Source organism: Giraffa tippelskirchi, chromosome 3, assembly GCF_054371585.1.
Source record: "Giraffa tippelskirchi isolate mGirTip1 chromosome 3, T2T-mGirTip1v1.2.pri, whole genome shotgun sequence".
NCBI classification, from domain to species: Eukaryota; Metazoa; Chordata; class Mammalia; order Artiodactyla; family Giraffidae; genus Giraffa; species Giraffa tippelskirchi.
The window spans coordinates 48,185,038-48,205,144 of record NC_137277.1 but is presented as its reverse complement, the minus strand read 5'-3'; the positions used below and the strand labels follow the sequence as shown (position 1 = coordinate 48,205,144).

The window sequence follows — 20,107 nt, the reverse complement described above, 5'->3', positions numbered from 1 at the left end:
CACAACTGGGTGCCTTTTCTGAACCAGTATTTTCTAGTATTTACACCACTAGTGATAAACCATAAGCACACTATCATATACACCTTTGTATTAAGAACTGATAAATTATTAAGGCTTAGTAAGAGGGTTTCTTCTTTCCTCTCTAGAAGAAATGGAAGAGCAGAAGTAAAAGCTCAGTGCTAGGCTGGTCAGGAAGCCTGCGACTTCCTGTAGCCCTCAGAGTGTCAGCTCCATCTGTCAAATGTCTACTCTGGCACAGAAAAGCTATTTAAAGGGTTGGTGCTATTGTGATTAGGACAGATCAGCTGGAAAGAAGGTATTTTTAGCTCTCAACCCAGGGTGTTGAATCAGAAGGCACTAAACCTGAAAACGTTCATGTTAATTGAGCCCTCAGACTGGAAGGAAAAGTAAAGGTCGGGGTAGGTACTCCAGACCTCGGGGTGGAGGCAGAGGAAAAGCTAGAAAAGATTAGCTGCAGAAATGGTCTTGGAAGAGATTAGCAGTGAATCAGTGTGGGAAATGATGGATGGCCTTGGGCTCCCGGAGAAGAGGAAGTGGCTGTAAATTCTCCCTGGGCTCCGTGTGCTGCACTATCACAGAGCAGGGTGCCACTGGAGAACTGATTCACTGGTATTTGGAGCACCCAAGGCAGGGAGGAACTGGCAAGAGGCCACGGCCGAATTGTTCGAAACTGAATTTGTTCTGGGAAACTGTTTCTGTTTACATCAGAAGACATAGCTCCACTGGGAGAAAGGCCAGACACCTTTTCTTTGGCAAGATCACAAATGTACACCAAGGTTTGGAGCCCCCATCTGGAAGCAGGGGGATTTTCTTTATTAATCTGACAGGCCAGACTAAAACCCTCCATCATCCAAACTTCCATTTTCTTTTTTGAAAAATCATGTCTCCTTCACACCAGACCTCTGAGACCAAATCTGCTTTCCCAGGACTCTGGCCTTTCCCTACTCTCTGTAGGCCAGAGTTTTCCTGACCATATATGTTCAAGGAACACTGGTTCTCCGTAAGACATTAGTATTAAGCATTTTGTGATTTTAAATTCCATAAGGAAAACATTCAGTTGATACTGAGTTACAGTGGTTTCCTCAATGCAGGAGGCCTCAGCTTCTAGTGTGCTCATTTGCAATGGCAACTTCTAAGACAGGCACATCATACATTGTACTTCCCAATCTTACGACCACAGAACCCTTTTCTGAGGGACAAGTGTTCTCAGGAGTGTAATATATGAAATGACCTGGGACTGACCACACAAGGGTGACTATAGTCCTAGCTATTAGCCACTGTGGGTTCTGCAGCTGAAGTTTCCTGAAAAAAGAGGTTAAAAAATGGAAAACTGTCCAACCTCCCAACTCATCAAATGAGGCTTATGGTAACTAACCAGTGAGCCCAGGAGAGAGAGCAAACACTGCCACCTACCTAGAACATGGCATAAAAAGCAGCTCAATTTAAATATGATTTTTTTTTTTAAACTCAGCAAAAATCTGCTTTTGTTTAACAGCTACATAATCAGTCAGGCTGAGAAACCTAGAAGGCGTGTGGTATTCATGAAGAGAATCAACAAACTGTCATGACAGTGGACATTACAGAAGGCTGTCTTCCTCAAACACCTCTCCAAGGGCTCAGGAGAAGCCCTGTAAGAAAAAAATCTGTCTGGAACACAGAGGATGGACATGTCATAGAGCATACCCACTCCCTGCAAAAAAACTTTTTAGCAAAAGTATTTCAAAGAACAAGTCAAAACGCGAACCCAGTGAGTTGTTTTCCTTTCTGTCTGCCTCTTTCTCCCAGGGCAACACTAGCCACAGTGGGAGGGCAGCGTGCGGAAGGAGGAAGTGATGGGGAATGGAGAGAAGCGGCACTGGCCAGCACCAGGGCTCACTCTCATGCAAACTCATGAAGCCTTATATTAACCTCAAAGAGAGACTAGGACAAAGGCAAGACCCTGAAGAGCTTAGGGTTCCCTTCCATGCCTGAGGATGCTTCAGTGAAACAAAGCCCCAGGCACTGCCAGCGGGACTTGTTTCTCCTCTCCGGTTCCCAGTCTGAAGTTCTAGTGTAATAATTAAACTAACTACTAAGGCGGCTATAACTTTTTAATGGTGATTAAGGAGGTCATATCGTCATATGACAGCTGACACAAGGAAGGAAAAAGGCCACCAATTAGGCTTTAATCAACTATCAACTTGTAGTCTTATTTAATAATAAACATAGGATTCCAAACAAGAATCTCACACAGAGTCACTACTGAAGGCTGACGTAAGAGGACAAACAGTCCTTTTAATTCTTGGGAGAGCATATATCTTGAAGTGCCACTCAATTACCTGATGCTTAGAATGTTCAAGTATCATGACTGATCCATGTTCAACTACTAGACAATTGGGCATGTGGATCCACTCTAGTTCTTAAATCTGTCAGCTTGTAGCTAATCGAGTGCCTACATCAAAACATCCCAAGTTTTTAATGAGAAGTCTGCAAAGTAATATACCCTTTACTCACGAGAAATAGGTAGCTGTGAAAAAAAGAGATAGGTAAAGAGAAGAAAGAATTTTAAACTATCTAACTGAATATACTAAGATGAAAATGAAATTTAGAGTTATCACTCACCAGCATTTAAATGACATTCCTTAATCTGAAACTGAAGTTCATTTTCATTGGGAATATCCTTCCATGTTGCAAGGAAGACTTGGCGCTCTGTTTGGGGGAAGCAGAGGTAAAGGCTGGATGTGCACAATCTGGCAGCAGTCTGACATCTAAGCCCTTGTACCATTTCTCCTTTGGAGTGCTGGCTCCAGCAGTACAGCCAGTGGCAGTCTGAGACTGGAGCCAACGCTTAGCTATGCAGAAATGCCACACTCCAGGTCAATTAATCCCTCACGAGTCACACTAAGATACACTGGGAAGGACTTTACATCTAGGGTTGTTTTGGCTCCAGTTTTCCTATTTAGGTGACTTTAGGTAAGTCTTGTGACCTTTCTGATCCTTAATTTCATCATATATTAAACCTGCCTACACTACCCAAAGAGTTATTGTAAGAATCAAACCAATAAAATGCCAATACAACTTAATATGTATCAATATAAGCTAGTTTTATTAGCTGGTGGTTTCCTAAGTAAGCGAAGAGAGAAATATCAACCACCACATGGGCAGTACTAACAATTTATTATAAATTACTGAATTCCTATCTTCAGACAGTAAGAACTCAGGACAAGGCTAAGTGCTAAAACCTGCATGTAGTATCTCAAGTCATTACAAAAAACTATTTCTGCTTTGTAAACGTGGAAACTGAAACTCAAAAAAATGAAGCATCTCGCTATAGTCACAAAGCTAACCAACAGCCAAGCTGAGATTCCAATCCACATCTAGTTGTCACCAAGCCACTTACTGTCTGCTGTGGTGACTGGCTTATTCAGACAGTGGGCATTGTGATTTAAAGACCAACAGCACAGCAAGATCAACTGTGACTCAGGCGAATACATAATTAGCAGTTATCAGAGCTTTAGAATAGCCATCCCCCCTTTTTTTAACCTCAAAATAAGTTGAACTTCTGGGGATATGCTCTACCTGATGTTCAGAGGAAGGGCAAAGGTATATTTGGCAAGACAGGAGGACTTACTTACCCATTTTGCCATCTTCTACAAAAAGCACGTTGAGTGGGATGAGGCAGCTGAAGTAGAAGACATCAATATTGTTTTTCACAGCCACCTGCCAGGAAAGTAGGAAGGGAAAATTAGGACATCATAAGGAGCCAGGTAGGAGGGAAAGAACAGTTACTGTCTAGAAATACACTACCCAATTTCCTTCCTCTTTTAGGCAGTGCAGGAAACCCCAAATCAAGACACACCAGCCCATATACTGCAAAGCATGTCCCTACTCACTCCACTGATCAACAACCTGCAACTCTGCCTCACTCCAGGAGGGATTAATTCAAGGCATAAATTCTATACCTGTAATAATCTATTCAGTTATTTTAGTAGTAGCTGCTGCTATCACTTACTAAGTACCTGTTAATGGCAGTATTTCTAATCCTCATTATAACTATCCCAAACAAAGTAGTAACTGGTACTCCCCTCTCATTTTCCTGATGAGGAACTGAAAGATTAAGTAACATTCAGGGCCACATTGCAAGCACACAGAAAAACCAGGATTCAAATGCAAATTTGACTCTACACTTTGATTCTTCTCTCTCCACAATAACTGGGGTCATAACGCCCTTACCTTTTTTCTGACATGAGTTTTAAAGTGCTTTCTTTTATACACTCTTACTTCTTAAGTCATATGGCTAGAAAAGTTTGGGTCAAACACTTGTAAATCTGATGACTCTAAGAAGGAAAAGCCTTTGAGTGAATGAAGAAATGAGTTTTCTTCTCACAACACAAACTTCTGGATGTGCACAGGCTGTGATTCTACCATGGCCTGCTCAATCCAGAGGGAGCTGTTTATATACTTTTTAAAAAGCTACAGTAAGTATAATTCTTGTGTTTCAGGGCAATATTGTTAGTGTCTCCATTCAGAAACAGACTATGCTGAGGCAGATTATAAGAAGCAAATATGTATGAGGGGAGACATAGGAGAAAAACTGCTGGAAACCACGCTTCCCACTGGTTTCTGTCACTGGTGACTTTCCTATCTATGCTCTTGATGCCACAGGAAAATATTTCTCTGGGTGAGTTTTACAATCAGTAACCATGACTATTTCTCTTAAAAAAAATAAAGGTAAAAAGTGCTTATCTAGCACCACCATTCTCCTCCCACCTTCTTGGGGGCAAATGTCTACACTTATCAACTCATCTTCCTCACTTTAAACAGTAACTTTATTTCATCCTCCATAATTTGGTTTGGGTGTATCTACTTGATATCTTTCTACTCCTTCCCAGAAGAATTTATCAAGCTACTTTCCTTGAAACTTGAGCATTGAAGCTTTCAGTTACCAACCCCCAGGAGTTTCTAATCTCTATCACATAATCTGATGGCCAAAATGCTGAGACAGCAGGAGTCCCCAAAAGCTTGAGTCTGGTGAATGTAAGCAGGGTACCTAACCTCAGGAGAGAGGGACCTTAGACATTCTTTAAGATGTACTAGAGCATCACTTCAAAAGATTATACCAGCTGCAGGTCTCTGGGAAGGAGGTATTTTCTAATTCATCTGGTACTCAGCAGTTAAGAGAAGGGGAACTCTTTATTTCAAATAAGGGGCACCAATAAGACCTTGAGGGAGTGCCAGGCTCTGAAAAGGGCATTCAGAAGTGCAAACTGGATGTGGTACAAGTGGGTTCGTGTGGGTTATATGTCCTCCAGGAGATAATATTAATGGTTCTTAACCGAAGACTTATATTAGAATCATCTGGAGAAATTTTTCAAAACAGAATCTTCGATTCCATCCTGTATTTAAAAAACAAACAAATAAACCAATTCCTAAATCTGGGACCTGGCACACCTATTTTTTGAAAAAGTTTCTAAGAAGATCAACCAGACAAGTAATTAATTTAGAACAATGTTACCTAGGAAGTCTGCTTGGGCTTATAAATAGCCTGTGCTTCTCAGGGAATCCTTAAACCAACTGGAGCCCTTTAACCATGGAAAAGATGTGAAAAGCTCTTCTAGGTCAGCAGTGCTAAACTAGTCTGCCCTGAGGACTTTTTGACAAACACATGAAAGTCAGGGACCTTTTTTTTGCAAACTGTACATGCAACGTTTCCACCAAAACTTCAGGGGTTTCAGGACACCCTAAAGCCTATCCCTGGGTCTCCTGCTCTATAAATTCTCTGAGAAGCTGGCACACCCAAATTGGCGGCAGCAGACACAGTGGTTCTGAATATGGACTCAGGAACCAGACCAGACCACCTGATTTCAAATGCCGCCTCTGTTCCTTACTAGCTGTGTGACCTGAGGCAGGTAGCTCAGTCTCTTGCCTAAAGAACTGAGGTAACCACAGCACTAAACGCATGGGATTGTTATGAGGCAAGTTAATATTTGCAGAGCACTTAGAACGGTGCCTGACTTACAGTTAAGTACTGTTAACAAATGTTTCCTAAAGAAAAGTTCCCTTTTCTTTCACCATTTTCTGCTGTACACTTTACTCAGAATTTTTCATAATTAAGGATAACCACATTAGACTTACCTGAACTCTTACACATGCTCAAATGTAGTATTACAACTATGCTAACAAGATATCAGGAGAGATTTTTTTAAGAAAGGCTTACTGGGAAACTGTTAGCTTAATGATTCCTCTTGCGACTGTGCTCCTGGTCAAACATCCTCTCCTTATAGGATCAACTGCACAGAGCACTCCTTGGAAGAAGTGGTTCATCTCTACTACATCAGCTCTTCAAAATCTGCATTTTGCTGCTCTCAAACTTTTACTCTTTTGTAGACTAAAACGTAGCCTGTAAAATGCAGGCTAGAAGTGCATTTATTTCAAATGTATAGCCTTTGACTGTGTGGATCACAATCAATTGTGGAAAATTCTGAAAGAGATGGGAATACCAGACCATCTGACCTGTCTCTTGAGAAACCTGTATGCAGGTCAGGAAGCAACAGTTCGAACTGGACATGGAACAACAGACTGGTTCCAAATAGGAAAAGGAGTACGTCAAGCTGTATATTGTCACCCTGCTTATTTAACTTATATGCAGAGTACATCATGAGAAACGCTGGGCTGGAAGAAACACAAGCTGGAATCAAGATTGCCGGGAGAAATATCAATAACCTCAGATATGCAGATGACACCACCCTTATGGCAGAGAGTGAAGAAGAACTAAAGAGCCTCTTGATGAAGGTGAAGGAGGAGAGTGAAAAAGTTGGCTTAAAGCTCAACGTTCAGAAAACTAAGATCATGGCATCTGGTCCCATCACTCCATGGGAAATAGATGGGGAAACAGTGGAAACAGTGTCAGACTTTATTTTTTTGGGCTCCAGAATCACTGCTGATGGTGACTACAGCCATGAAATTAAAAGACGCTTACTCCTTGGAAGGAAGGTTATGGCCAACCTAGATAGCATATTTAAAAGCAGAGACATTACTTTGCCAACAAAAGTCCGTCTAGTCAAGGCTATGGTTTTTCCAGTGGTCATGTATGGATGTGAGAGTTGGATGGTGAAGAAAGCTGAGCGCCGCAGAATTGATGCTTTTGAACTGTGGTGTTGGAGAAGACTCTTGAGAGTCCCTTGGACTGCAAGGAGATCCAATCAATCCATCCTAAAAGAGATCAATCCTGGGTGTTCATTGGAAGGTCTGATGTTGAAGCTGAAACTCCAATACTTTGGCCACCTCATGCGAAGGGTTGACTCATTGGAAAAGACCCTAATGCTGGGTAGGATTGGGGGCGGGAGGAGAAGGGGATGACAGAGGATGAGATGGTTGGATGGCATCACCGACTCGATGAACATGGGTTTGGGTAGACTCCGGGAGTTGGTGATGGACAGAGAGGCCTGGCATGCTGCAATTCATGGGGTTGCAGAGAGTCGGACACGACTGAGCGACTGAACTGAACTGAACTGATGGTTCCCTTGGATGTGGCCCCTGCCTATCTCTCTAGTCCATTTCTTCAAGCATATCAAAATAACTTCCTGCTCCCCAAACACTGTGTTGTTCTTTCTGCTTAATATGTTCTTTTCCTAAAGCTTCATCTACCTGGAAAACATCTATTTAATCTGAAGATTTAGTTCAAGCTTGACAAGGATTTCTCAGGAAGGTTCTAATTCCTCTCCATCACACCCACATCATGCACTTCCACTGTAGCATAAATAAGCATTTATCTCTGCCTCACCTACAACACAACGATCATGCAGGGGCTCTCACCTTCACTCGCATCCTAGTGACTCAATAAATAAATATTTGTTCCCTTTCATTAAAGGGAAGAAGTTGAGCAAATGGAATGAAACACCAGTTTCTCAACCTTTTTTTTTTTAAACCTATCACTCATAGGCAAAACATAATTTCACCACTAACACGGCTCATCGGGCATATGGATACATGATAGGGTAAGGATGGGGCAACAGGATGACATGTGGGTTCACGTGGTTTCAAATCACTGAACTAAAATAGCATCCAGACGTGGAGGAAAAATAACATAGGTGGTAGATCACAACCCAAAGAATACGAGAGTCTCTAAGAACATGCAAATTACTCTTCGGGAATCCAGGCCAAAAAAAGAATCAAGGAAAACACAGTATGAAGCCAGTTCAATTTTAACCCAGATGGCGGCTACTCTGAAATAGAACTGAGTAAACCTTATAGTATGATATTGATTGCTTCAGAGGGAGAAAGGGGGGTTCTTTGTCTTCTTATTTTGAAATTCACTGTCCCAACAGGTACAGAGCAGATAGACATAACCCGGACAAGCTGGAGAAGTACTCTCTAACAGCTTTCTCAGTGATGTCCAGCCTGCCGGTGGCAAATCAGTTATCACATACATACCCAACTGCCTGCTTAGTATCTTCACCTGGACAACTAATAGATACCTCAAAATGAACATGTCTAAAACCAACTTCTTGATCTCCTCTCATCATCCCTAAATGGAACCTCCTGCTGACTTTCGAAACCCAGTAAATGAAATACTGCAAAGCTTTCTATGGTGTCTCTGCTTCTGCACTCGTCTTCTCCATCTTCAACACCTAGGTTCCCAGCCTATTCTCAACATAGCATCAGACTGATCTTAAAATGTAGGTCAGTTCATAGTTATCTCTGTGTTTGAGCCTCCAATGATTTCCCAAAGTTATAACTGCCTATGGTCAGATGCCTGTTACCTCTCTGCTGTCACATGCTGGGACTCTCATGTCAGCCATGGGAGCCAGCTGCTGTGCCTTGCACACACCAGGCATGCTCCTATCTCATAACCTTTTGTTGTTTCTTTTGTCTGAAATTCTCTTCCACCAGAAATCTGCAAGGCTTATTCTGGCCTCCTTTAGGTCTTGCTTTAATCATTATCTTCTCATGTAGGTCTTACATGACCAACGTATTTATGAAATCATACCACCCAATCTCCACCTCCAGGACTCCCTAGCTCAGGCTCTGCTTTTTCTCACATTGCTCTTATCTTTCACACATTTTTACTGATTTGTTGGTGCACTGCCTGTCCCTGTGCCACATAATGCACCTCCAGTAAAATGCAAGTTCCACAAGGTAAGGGATTTTTGTCTCTTGTTTACTACTCTATTCTCAGTTTCTGAAACAGTGACTGGCATAGTGTAAAGGCTCAGTAAGAATAATGAGTGTAAAATACATGGCTCTAAGTTTCTGACAGCCACTGCGCTTACACAAGACATGAACTTGGACTAAAGTTTCCAAAAGGACAGTACTTCTCAAGTTTTTCCCAGTGTACTTCCTTTAACAGAGGAAGAAAGAATGGAATATATACTGGGGTGGAGGTAGGGGTAAGGATCAGGATTACAGGCACAGTACGAAGTAGCCCATAAGAAGAAAATTTCTTTGAACTTCTGTGCTATCCCATAATGAATCCAAGTGTTTTAATATTAAATGTGCTTCTTCATTTACCTTTAAACAAAACTGATGCTCCAGGAGAATACACCATGTGTATTCTTCAGCCTCAAGTACTTCTTGACAAGGTGGTTTTAAACACTATGGGTCATGACCAATTGGTGGTTCTTAAAATTTGTTTAGTGGGATGTAACTGGCACAAAAAAATATAATAGAAGGGACTTCCCTAGAGGTCCAGTGGTTAAGACTCATGCTTACACTTCAGGGGACATGAGTTCGATTCCTGGTCGAGGAAATTCCACACTGTGTGGGCAAATAAGTAATAGAATAGAAAATGTCATACTGTATCTCACTAAGAGTAAGTAATGGTTCCTGAAACTGTTTCAGTTTTATGTACTGTATGTGTGAATACACTATGCAAAATGTACCTCTTCTGTAAGCTGCAGCCAAAAAATATAAAAGCCCTAAATACTCACTCACTGAATTATAAAGCAAGCAGTGATGAAGTGGGCTCAGTGAGCTTAGGAACAGGGTGCACACCTCAGTTTCTGCTCTGAGGATGCCTAAAGCAGAGCCCAGATGGTACCAAGAACCAGATTACCTAATCCTGTGTTCCTTCGGTCTGCCACGAGCAACATGGGGACACAACAATATTAACTTGCTTCTCAGGGACATTAATAGGAAGAGCAAAAAGAAATGATTATGAGGCACTTGGAAAACACAAAAGTGGGCTAGAAATGCTCAATAACAATAATGAGTTTTACAAGTTACTTTCAGTGGCTGCTGGGGAAAGAGCAGCCTGTCAGCTTCAGCCTGTAACCAGCAATTAGTCTCTCTCCGTAGTGTAGAAAGCCTGCTGCAGGGGCTGCAGCCTCTTTCTGGCGGCACAGCTGGAGACCAGCAGGCTGAATTAATATTCTAACCTCGTTCCAGTGTGCTGAAAAGTGCTATAAAAAGGTACGAGATGAACTTGGTCTGAACTCTGGCAAATGCGGCCTCTATCTACACCTCTCCCCACAGATCACCACAGGAGGCACTGCCACAAGAAAATTCAAGTCAAGTGGTACACAGCTCACCTTTGAGACTATATCATCTACTCTTCCGTGACGTCATTTGTGACCTTTCCCAGTCTCTGAGGAATTTTTCCCCCCTTTTTCCTCCTCTCTATTTGGCTTTGAAAAAGATTATTTGCAGGCTGGTCCAACTGAGGACCAGGCAGTGACGCCAACCATCACCAGTTGTCTGAGGAATGATGATTCAGATGTGTTTTAAGCACCACACTATGTAGTCAACAGAGCCTAGAGGAAAGGCTCTGAGTGACAGGTTTTTAATGATACTGCCTCCAACTGTGTGATATGCCATCTGAGACTCAAGCAGAAGAGGCTCCCTGCTAGCTGCTGGAGTTAAATCTACCTGCAGTGCTGCATTCCCAGTCAATGTGAAAAAATGTCTACCATTTTTAGTTTAAATATGGTCTTCCACTTCAAACCCTATCGACCAATAAACTACATGAGACCTCTCAGAGACATCCTGACGAAACAGGTCTATCTATAATATTTGACAGTGTCTGAATAGAGTTAAAAATATAGCAGGAATAGGCAAGCAACTCACCATGCGTGTGTGCTAAGTCACTTCACTCGTGATCAACTTTGTGCGACCCTATGGACTGTGGCTCTCCAGGCTCCTCTGCCCATGGGGATTCTCCAGGCAAGAATACTGGAGTGGGTTGCCATACTCTTCTCCAGGGGATCTGCCTGACCCAGGGATCGAATCCGCCATCTCCTATGTCTCCTGCATTGCAGGTGGATTCTTTACCACTAGTGCCACCATCCACCATAGAAAATATCAATTTACTTTCCTCCAATGCTAATTACATTTTAACTTGAAGAAGCATCTTTAGTTTACTTCTAAGGCTAAGATTCAACCAAGAACCCTCTATTTTTTTTCCTAGTGCACACAATAGATCACATGGATCGTATGGCAGTTGAACAGCCCTCAAAGAGTACCTGTCTGCTGTTTATGATAGATAAAAGCCATACTTGTTTACTTTCACTGTTAAGAGTATGTGACCAGTAGAGTCCTTTACAGGAAAAATTTGACAGGTTCCACTCGTCCCCAAAAAAGGAGTAGCTTCAAATCCCTAATTTCTTGGGCAACAACTGGCACTTCAGCATTTGATATTTCCAAGGCTAACTAATGTCTATCTGTACCTCTTTACAGAACAGAGGATTTCAGAATAGAAAGGAAAGCTCTGAAGAGACCCCCAGATGATCTCTTAAACTATAAATCTTCTAGTGGTACTCAGAAGTATTGGGCTTTAGAATGGCAACAAGAACCTAAGAAACAAGCTCTCTTCGTGAGACTTGTTTTTGAAAGGTGTTGCTGCTGCTGCTAAGTCACTTCAGTCGCGTCTGACTCTGTGCGACCCCATAGACAGCAGCCCACCAGGCTCCTCCATCCCTGGGATTCTCCAGGCAAGAATACTGGAGTGGGTTGGCATTGCCTTCTCCAACGCATGCATGCTAAGTTGCTTCAGTCATGCCCGACTCTGTGCGACCCCATGGAGAGCAGCCCACCAGGCTCCTCTGTCCACGGGACTCTCCAGGCAAGAATAATGGAGTGCACTGCCATTTCCTTCTCCTTTTGAAAGGTGAGGAGAAACCAAAAGCTACTAAAGCTGATGTAGCTCTGACTTCTCCCAGAGTCTCTATTCTGTCATGAGATCTGCTTAATCTCAGTCTCAGAAACCTCCCACATAGTTTACACCATGAACTGGGATGCAGGCAGATTAAATTGCCAGAACACCGAAGAGAAGATTAAGATGTAAAGAGGTACAGATAGACATTGGTTTAGAAGACTCTTGGATTAAACTTAAAAATTGGGCTTCCCTGGCGGTTCAGTGGTAAAGAATCCACCTGCCAAAGCAGGAGACATGGATTCTCCTGCATTCCTGGTTCAGAAAGATCCCACATGCCATGGAGCAACTAAGCCCGTGAGCCACATCTATTGAGTGCAAGCTCGAGAGCCTGAGAACTGCAACTACTGAGCCCACATGCTGCAGCTACTGAAGCCTGTGTGCCCTCGAGTCCATGCTCCACAAGACACCGTGATGAAAAGCCTGGGCATGGCAACAAAAAGTAGCCCCTGCTTGCCACAGCCCGTGCAAAGCAATGAAGACCCAGTACAGCCGAAAATAAATAATTAAATAATATATTAAAACAAGCAAACAAAAAGCTGTTAAAAACCTCTGATTTAGGCAGGAGTAAATCAGAATGATAGTCTCCAAAAGCTGTATACACTAGAAGAACCCCAAAGCACAGCAGGGTTAGAACTACTGGAATCAAATTCTGTAATTCTTTGCAACTTAAGTTAGACGCTCAAGTACTGCTTTATTTTGTGTGTGTGTGTGTGTGTGTGGTAGAATTTTATTAAAGTGAGAAAGGGACAGACAAAGCTTCTGACATAGACATCAGAAGGGGACAGAAAGTGCCCCAATCCCTAGTCTTAGCAAGGGAATTATATCCTTTTTAATTGGTTATTACAATAAATCAAAAGAATGTCTCAAGGTTGTAAAGACCTTACTAGACCCACTCCCATAATAATCAAAAGAATGTCTCAAGGTTGTAAAGACCTTACTAGACCCACTCCCATAATATACATTTTAAGATAACAGGATTAGTCAGAAGGTTTAAAAAAAAAAGCATTCCTGTCTCCTTCAAAGCCATTTGGAAAAAAGTAGAAAGGTCACAATTTTCATGAAAGACTGCCTCTGTGGAGGGACTCTTTCACGAAGCTTCGAAATGTGGAGGGACTCTTTCACGAAGCTTCGAAATGTGGAGGGACTCTTTCAAGAAGCTTCTTTTCGAAGTCCACCCAAAGCCACCACTAAAGCCAGCTGAACCACAGAGTCAGGTTGAACTCAAACCCTTCAACTCTCAGGACAACCTCCAGTGCCAGCATGTGACACCTCATCCATCCCACAGTGAATTTCAGTTTAGGATTTCCAATCTTTTCACTGCTTACCTCTGAACTGATAAATAACCACACCCATTCCCCAAAAAGCAAATTCTTCTGAGCACATGCAGAAAAATCTGGAATTGGGAAGTGCCAGACCATTACCTTTTAAAATTTTCTTCCCTTGTAAAGGCAAAAGTTAGACTGTTTTGAGTATTATTTGAAAAGAACTATTTTCTGAAAGCAAAGAATGAGTGATGAGATTCATCCGCGGGCCAAAGACATTCCTCTTTGCCCTTCCTTTCAAAGTGTGCCTCCTTATCACTTTACTTCCATCAGAATTAGGAAACAGATAGGCTTCTTTCTGGTATCCCAGAAAAAGAGGTCTGCTCAGCTCCATTTCCTGTCAGATATCTGAACGATTCTGCTTTTCTGTGGGGCTCTGAGACACTTACAGAGCATCCTTGAGTTTCCAAAGTTATTCTGAGAATATTACACAAATAATTTGATGGTATTAAGATAATGGTTTGATAGTTGTGTGGTGACAATTTGTTTTTATTTTGAAGTGGCACAAAAAACATAGGTTAGTAACAGAAAAAGTTCCCTAAACGTTAGAACAGTCACATGTTCTATTATCCTAGTTATATCGCCAGTCTTGGAAATAAGGTCCATTAATGTGCTGTGATCTTGCCTTTTGAAATATCAATGAACAGAGTAAAGAAAGCAGTAGCTTCTAATGTTTGTCTGCCCACTTGAGAGAAAAATGAATTTGTGATTGTAGCCCTCAGATTAAACCAGGACCTGACCCATCCAGGTAAAAGGGTATTAAATGGACAATGGGCAGACTGCAAGGGCACTAAGGAACAAGAGGCAGCGAGTGTGTTTAGGGACACCGTTTGCTATGATGAGGACATGGCCTTGCTAAGTCGGGTTCAAGAACTGGAGGCACTAGATACTTGTAAACACTTTCCTAAATGAAAGCAAAAAGATTCATTCAACAACAAATATTTATTAAACACCCACTATGTGCCAGGCATTGTTCCAGGCACTGGGGGATAAGTCAGTGAAGGAAAAAAAATAAACTAAGACAAAAACTGTTGCCCTTTTGAAGTCTGCGTTCCAGTCAGGAGGCAGTGGGTGGGTGGGGGTGGTGGGAGAGGGAGAGGCGAAAATAAATTAAGTACAATAAACAGTATTTAAAATGGATAAGTGCTCTGGGGGTGGGGGAAAAATAAGGGTAGAGGGGATCAAGAATACTGGGAGTAGAGTGAGGTGGCCTTATCAGAAAAGTCCTCTTTTACCAAAGGCCTGAAGGAGGCAATGAGTCATGTAGATACAGCAATTGGGAAGAGGAACATCCCACATGTGGGAAACAGCCAATTCCAAGGCCCTGAGGTGGCAGCATACGGGTCAGTCTGAGGATCCATGAGGAAGCCAGTGTGGCTAAGTGGAGTGAGGGGAGCAGTAGCAGATGAAGTCAATGAGGTAGGGGGGAGGTGGAAGACATGGTTGGATCATACAGGGACTTGGAGACCATTGTTAGGACTTGGGATTTTCTGCTTGGAAAGAATACCAATGCAAGTTCTTCTACACTAGTGATGTAAACACGTGTCTAACAGGGCACTGATACAGCAAGAATTAAGAAACTGTTACAACTCTGCTAGGACCTGTGGAGAGGGTCACTGGCAGCTGCATGCCTCACAGGGACCATGGAGTCAAGGGAAAATGATGCTAAGATATACTGCATCTGTTCCTGCTCCAGGCAGCTTCCTCATTATTAGTTTTACATGTTAGGCAAAATAAATCAGAAACTCACAGCAAAGGTAATTTGATCTCTTTTCTGTCAATACAGAACCCACCTACCATGCTATACTAATCAATTTGGTTACCACCCAGAAACCTTTATCACAAGCCCCAGATGCCCTCCTCCTCCAGCAGCCTTCAACAGAATTACTCTCTACAGTTCAGCTGCCAGAAACAGGCAACAGTATTTTCAGAGGCCTTTCGGTCTTTCCAACAGGTAAGTTCCCCAAACCCAAGGTCTTACCTTAAACAGGTTCTGCCCAACCTACACAGACTCTAACTCTAAAAGCATGATCTCTTTTAGCCTTTATTAACAGCTCTGTGTACCCTGCTATGACGGGCTGATGTGCCCACGACTGCAGCTGTTGCATTACTGAATACTATTTACCATTAAGCACCATGATCTGTTTGCTATGCAGGGCTTACTGTTAAAACTTTAAAATACATTTTGTACATACTGTACTGAACCACAAAATGGTGAAGAAAGGACTAATAAACAATCAGTTAAAGTTATTAGATATTCCACACCCCAGTCTGGTATGTCGTGGGACTGATGACACAAAGAAAACTCAATAGAAGAATAAACTTCAGTAATGAGAGTGAATGAACATTATTTTAAAATCCTGAGATGAAACTGATCTAGAATCTAACCTAGGTTCTAGCAAGTTAGAAATCAAGAGGGTTCACAGGTGTGCCTATGCACTGCCTGCTGTATTATTTAACCTCAGCGTAGACAAAAAGCAGGCACAGGTGGCTGTCAGATGACTGGGCACATGGGTAGGCCATTGTGCAGAGATGATATCTCTGGGTAGTTTTACCAGGGAATCAGGTCATATACAGAAGGGGCAGAAACTATTGTCAGAAACACAGCATGAGCTATGGAATGAGCTATGGATTTGAGAAGGTTTGTGCTTTCATATTTGGAGTATCTGACTTCCAACTTCTTCAGTGGAATGTTGCCACTAAGCCCAAGACCAAATTCATACACTTATAAAAAATGATTAAATGATGTTTTCCTTTGTCTCCAATGTAGAGTCTAAGCACATTTACTAGTGTCTCCACATTTTTTTCCCATTAAAATTAGAATAATAAAACTGACATTTATTTGCAGAACACAAACATAAGTCCTTCCACACACTTAGGCTCTCCTGAAGTAGAATAAAAGGGAAAATGAATTCAGACTTGGTATATTTTCATTATAGGTCCACCTGACTGATTTTCAGGCCTTGTGAGCCTTGATTCAGACAGAAACTTATTGTATAAAACCTGATCTCAATACCATGAAACCTATGTATAACCTCACACTACAAAACTGTGAATAAAAGAAACTCTTTTCCAATCTCACTGAACATGATGCCACAGCAAAGTATTAAGAGAGCTAAACATGAATGAGGGCAAGATATGGCTCTCAAGTGGACTTCAATCCAGTTTAGGAAAATCCCAGGGTGTTTCCTTTAATTCCAACCTATAATGTACCCTAAGGCTTTGTGTAAAAATTATGAGCCACAATGAGAACACAAGGACTAGAAAGAGGTACCTACTTTTTATTCAGAATTTGAAGTCCTCTACTGCATAAAGCTCTATTTACCAATCATTTATCTAACTAGAAATACAAAACTAATTCAATTTTTATCAACTCTTGACTTAACTAACATGATATAAAGATGGTTGAAATTTTAATAGATGAAAACCCACAAATCACTTCTATTACCCTGCAGAACTATGTGAAATTTAGTATCATTTGGCCAAGCATGGGCTTCTATTACTTGGGTAATCATCTCACAGGCTCTTTTTAATGATGACTAGCTCTCAAGCTTGGGTGTTTTAAGAACTGAATTGTGGGTTTTAGGAACAACTGTCTCCTACCGTTGAAGCCAGATTTATAATTTGCTAGAACATGTCAGCCTATCAGGATACAGGATTTTTATCTACTGCTTATGTGTGGTTATTCAAGCAGGGCAGCTGCTACTGACAAGCATACTCGGAGAAGAGGGTACGAGAAGCCAGCAGTCGAGTGCTGGTTATGGAAAGACAAAAGGTGTTGTCTAGCAGAATCCTGATTATGCTGACAGAAAGGATAAGGAGGTTCTCTATGAGGCCAACTGAGTGAAAAAGAAACATCTAGTATATAAGATACTCTACTTCTCAGATGAGATTAAAGGACACATTTATAGTACTGATGTGACATGAAAAATATATTAAAATTGAAATAGCAATCCCGAAAAGCAATTTTCTCTTTGGTGGTAAAATATTTTCATCTTTCATAACCAAGATCTTTCATAACCATTTCCTACAGGTTGTTAATGGAATATTTCAGATTCTGTCCTGTCTACAGGGGTTATTTTCAGCACTGGATCTATCTGTGACCTGGGAATCTCTTATAGTTTTCCTAAGATCCACCACTTCAAGGAGTCAATGTCTATTCAAGCAGCATGTGGTCCCATAAAAGCAACGAGAGTGTGCAGTCCTCAGCTGTGGCTCCTGGAAGACCAAAGGAGGCTTTAATACTGAACTTGTTTGGCTTGCACCAACAGTCAAGAAAAGTCAGTAAATGCCAAGCTGGTTTGCTTCCTTTGATCGAAGCTGCTGAAAAGGTCTTCCGTTTGGAGGCATTTACCAGTTTTTCTGGTACAATAGCTACAGCTGTGGGCCTTCTGAGTGTGAACGGACATATGTAAGACATGAAATATCAGGGACAGGCACCATCTGCAACTGACTGTCTCATAGGCTGGCATTGCAATGTGGGAGTAGCAAGGCACAGAATTTTCTCAGGGCCGTACATTGCCAAAAAAAACAAAACAACCCCCCCCCCCCCAAAAAACCCGTTTTGGTTAACAAAGATCTTAAAGACATGAATAAATGGGGTTGTAAGATTGTGTCCTTTGCAGCTAGCATCCTTAGCACTTCCTGCCCTAATCATTCAAAGGTTAAATGCCTTGTTTTAGAAGGGACATTCAAACAAAAAAACTGAGACATTATTTCTTTTCTGTAATTAATATCCATCCTCTTATTAAACAACACTTAAGTGGGGTTTAAAGAGGATACAAAGATAGATAATAAAAAACCATATACATTAAAGGATCAATTATTTATCTACAGGTTAACCTCCAAACACAAAGAAGTACAGAAGGAAGGAAAGAAGGATTTTTATGAAGGTGTCATGAGACTTTCAGGTAAAGACAGTAGACTTAAAATCACATTAAATTTCCTTTCTCCTGGAAGAATTCGGCCATAATTAAAAGGAAAAAAGAATTAAGGGTATAAGTTCACAAAGATGGGAAAGAAAAAAACACTGTAGCAACAAAATCTTGGTAACTGTAAAACAAATGCTGTTGGCAATAACACCACAAAGTTCTCAAAGTCTTAGGACTGGTAGCACCTCTGGAATTGTACGGAGGGGAAATGATGGAGGGGATGTTAAAAGAAAGAGGATGAAGAAACTGAGTCTGAGATCCCCATACCACCCTGAGCTACCTCAGCCCCTCAATAAAACTAAAAGACTGATGCTTTCAGAGGAGATAAGGTAGATAGTACTTTGAAAGGAATGCTAGACACGGTGGAGAGGTGGTGGAGTAAGGGAATTTATGCATACCGAGGGCTGAGACTCTCCAGTCCTCTTTCCCAGTTTAGCTCCCAGGAGGCTGGTAGAAAGCCTTTAAATTCTAAAACAGGAGAGTCAAGGATAATTTTTGGAAGAATTAAGCCAACTCCCAAAAGAAAGACATGGAAGTACTGACACAGAGGATTCAAGATGCATTCAGTGATGGGTGGTTGGGGCTCCTACCCTGGGTCTTAGGGTTTAGAGGGCCATACTCTGATCTTCCTCTGGGCTCCTCAGAACCCTCCTACAGAAGAATCCGTATGGCCAAAGAGACATGCCCAGGTAGAAAACACAGAATTTCCTAGCTAAAAAGCCCTAACACTGTTTCCAGGTCCTGTCTGAGATACTTCTACTGGTCACTTTTTCTGAGGGTCAGTAAACATATCCTCAGGCCCAAGGATGGCCAAAGGGTGGAAGTGGAATAGAAGAAGAGAGGGCTGTGAAACCGGTTCTCCAGTTGTATTTCTGAGGGAACAGAGGTGGAATTTTAGCAAAGAACCAAATGGAAATCCTAGAACTGAAAAATACAGTATCTGAAATGAAAGTTATACTGGACAGATATACCAGAATGTTGTAGCCTATAAAAGAAAAGAGTCTGTATACCTGAAGACAGAGCAATAGGAATTACCCATTCTGAAGAAAAGAAAGAAAGAAAAAAAAACAACGGAAAACCAGCCTTAGGGGTTGAGGGGACAATCAAGTAGTTACACATGACAGTGGCATGTGTATACTCAGTCGTGCCCAACTCTTTGCAACCCCACGGACTGCAGCCTGTCAAACTCCTTGGTCCATGGAATTTTACAGGCAAGAAATACCGGAATGGGTTGCCATTTTCCTTTTCCAGGGGATCCTCCGACCCAGGGATCAAACCCACATCTCTACTGCTCCTGCACAGGCAGGTAGATTCTTTACCACTTGTGCCACCTTAGAAGTGGAATTCTGAAGGAAGGGTAGTGAGATACTGGGACTGAAAAAAAATTGAGTAATTAAAAAAAAAACAAACCACTTTCCTAAATTTGGGAGAAGCTATCAATTTACAGATCCAAGTTCAGTGAACCTGAAGCCAGATAAATGTAATGAAAACACCAAGGTATATAACAGTCAAGCTGCTGAAAACCAAACATAAAAATGAAGCAGCCCATAGATCAGCACTGCCCAACAGAATTTCCCATAATGACAGAAATGTTCTACTTCTGCACTGACCAATTTAGTAACCACCAGCCATGTGAACATTTGAATGTGGCTAATGCAACTGAGGAAATGAACTTTTTATTTTACTTGATTTTAATTAATTTC

The 20,107-nt window shown here is 41.7% G+C and overlaps 1 protein-coding gene and 1 long non-coding RNA gene across 21 annotated transcripts in view; one reads left to right on the top strand and one right to left on the bottom strand.

Annotated features, from left to right (window-relative positions):
- Positions 1–20,107, bottom strand: part of AP2B1 (adaptor related protein complex 2 subunit beta 1) — a 116,157-nt gene that overhangs the window by 10,867 nt on the left and 85,183 nt on the right. For 18 of the 20 annotated variants that reach the window (XM_081584450.1, XM_081584458.1, XM_081584455.1 and 15 more), the window contains 2 exons: positions 3,636–3,720; positions 2,623–2,709 (listed from right to left, as the gene is read on the bottom strand). In XM_081584450.1, coding sequence (XP_081440576.1) covers positions 2,623–2,709; positions 3,636–3,720 — 172 coding nt within the window. Of the gene's footprint in view, positions 1–2,514; positions 2,710–3,635; positions 3,721–20,107 lie in introns of all 20 variants that reach the window. The other 2 variants (XR_014080632.1, XR_014080631.1) reach the window with 2 other exon arrangements.
- LOC145543313 (uncharacterized) lies at positions 3,541–8,584 on the top strand. Its single transcript, XR_014080635.1, has 3 exons — positions 3,541–3,767; positions 4,503–4,681; positions 8,328–8,584. It is a non-coding gene; the product is annotated as an uncharacterized LOC145543313 (long non-coding RNA).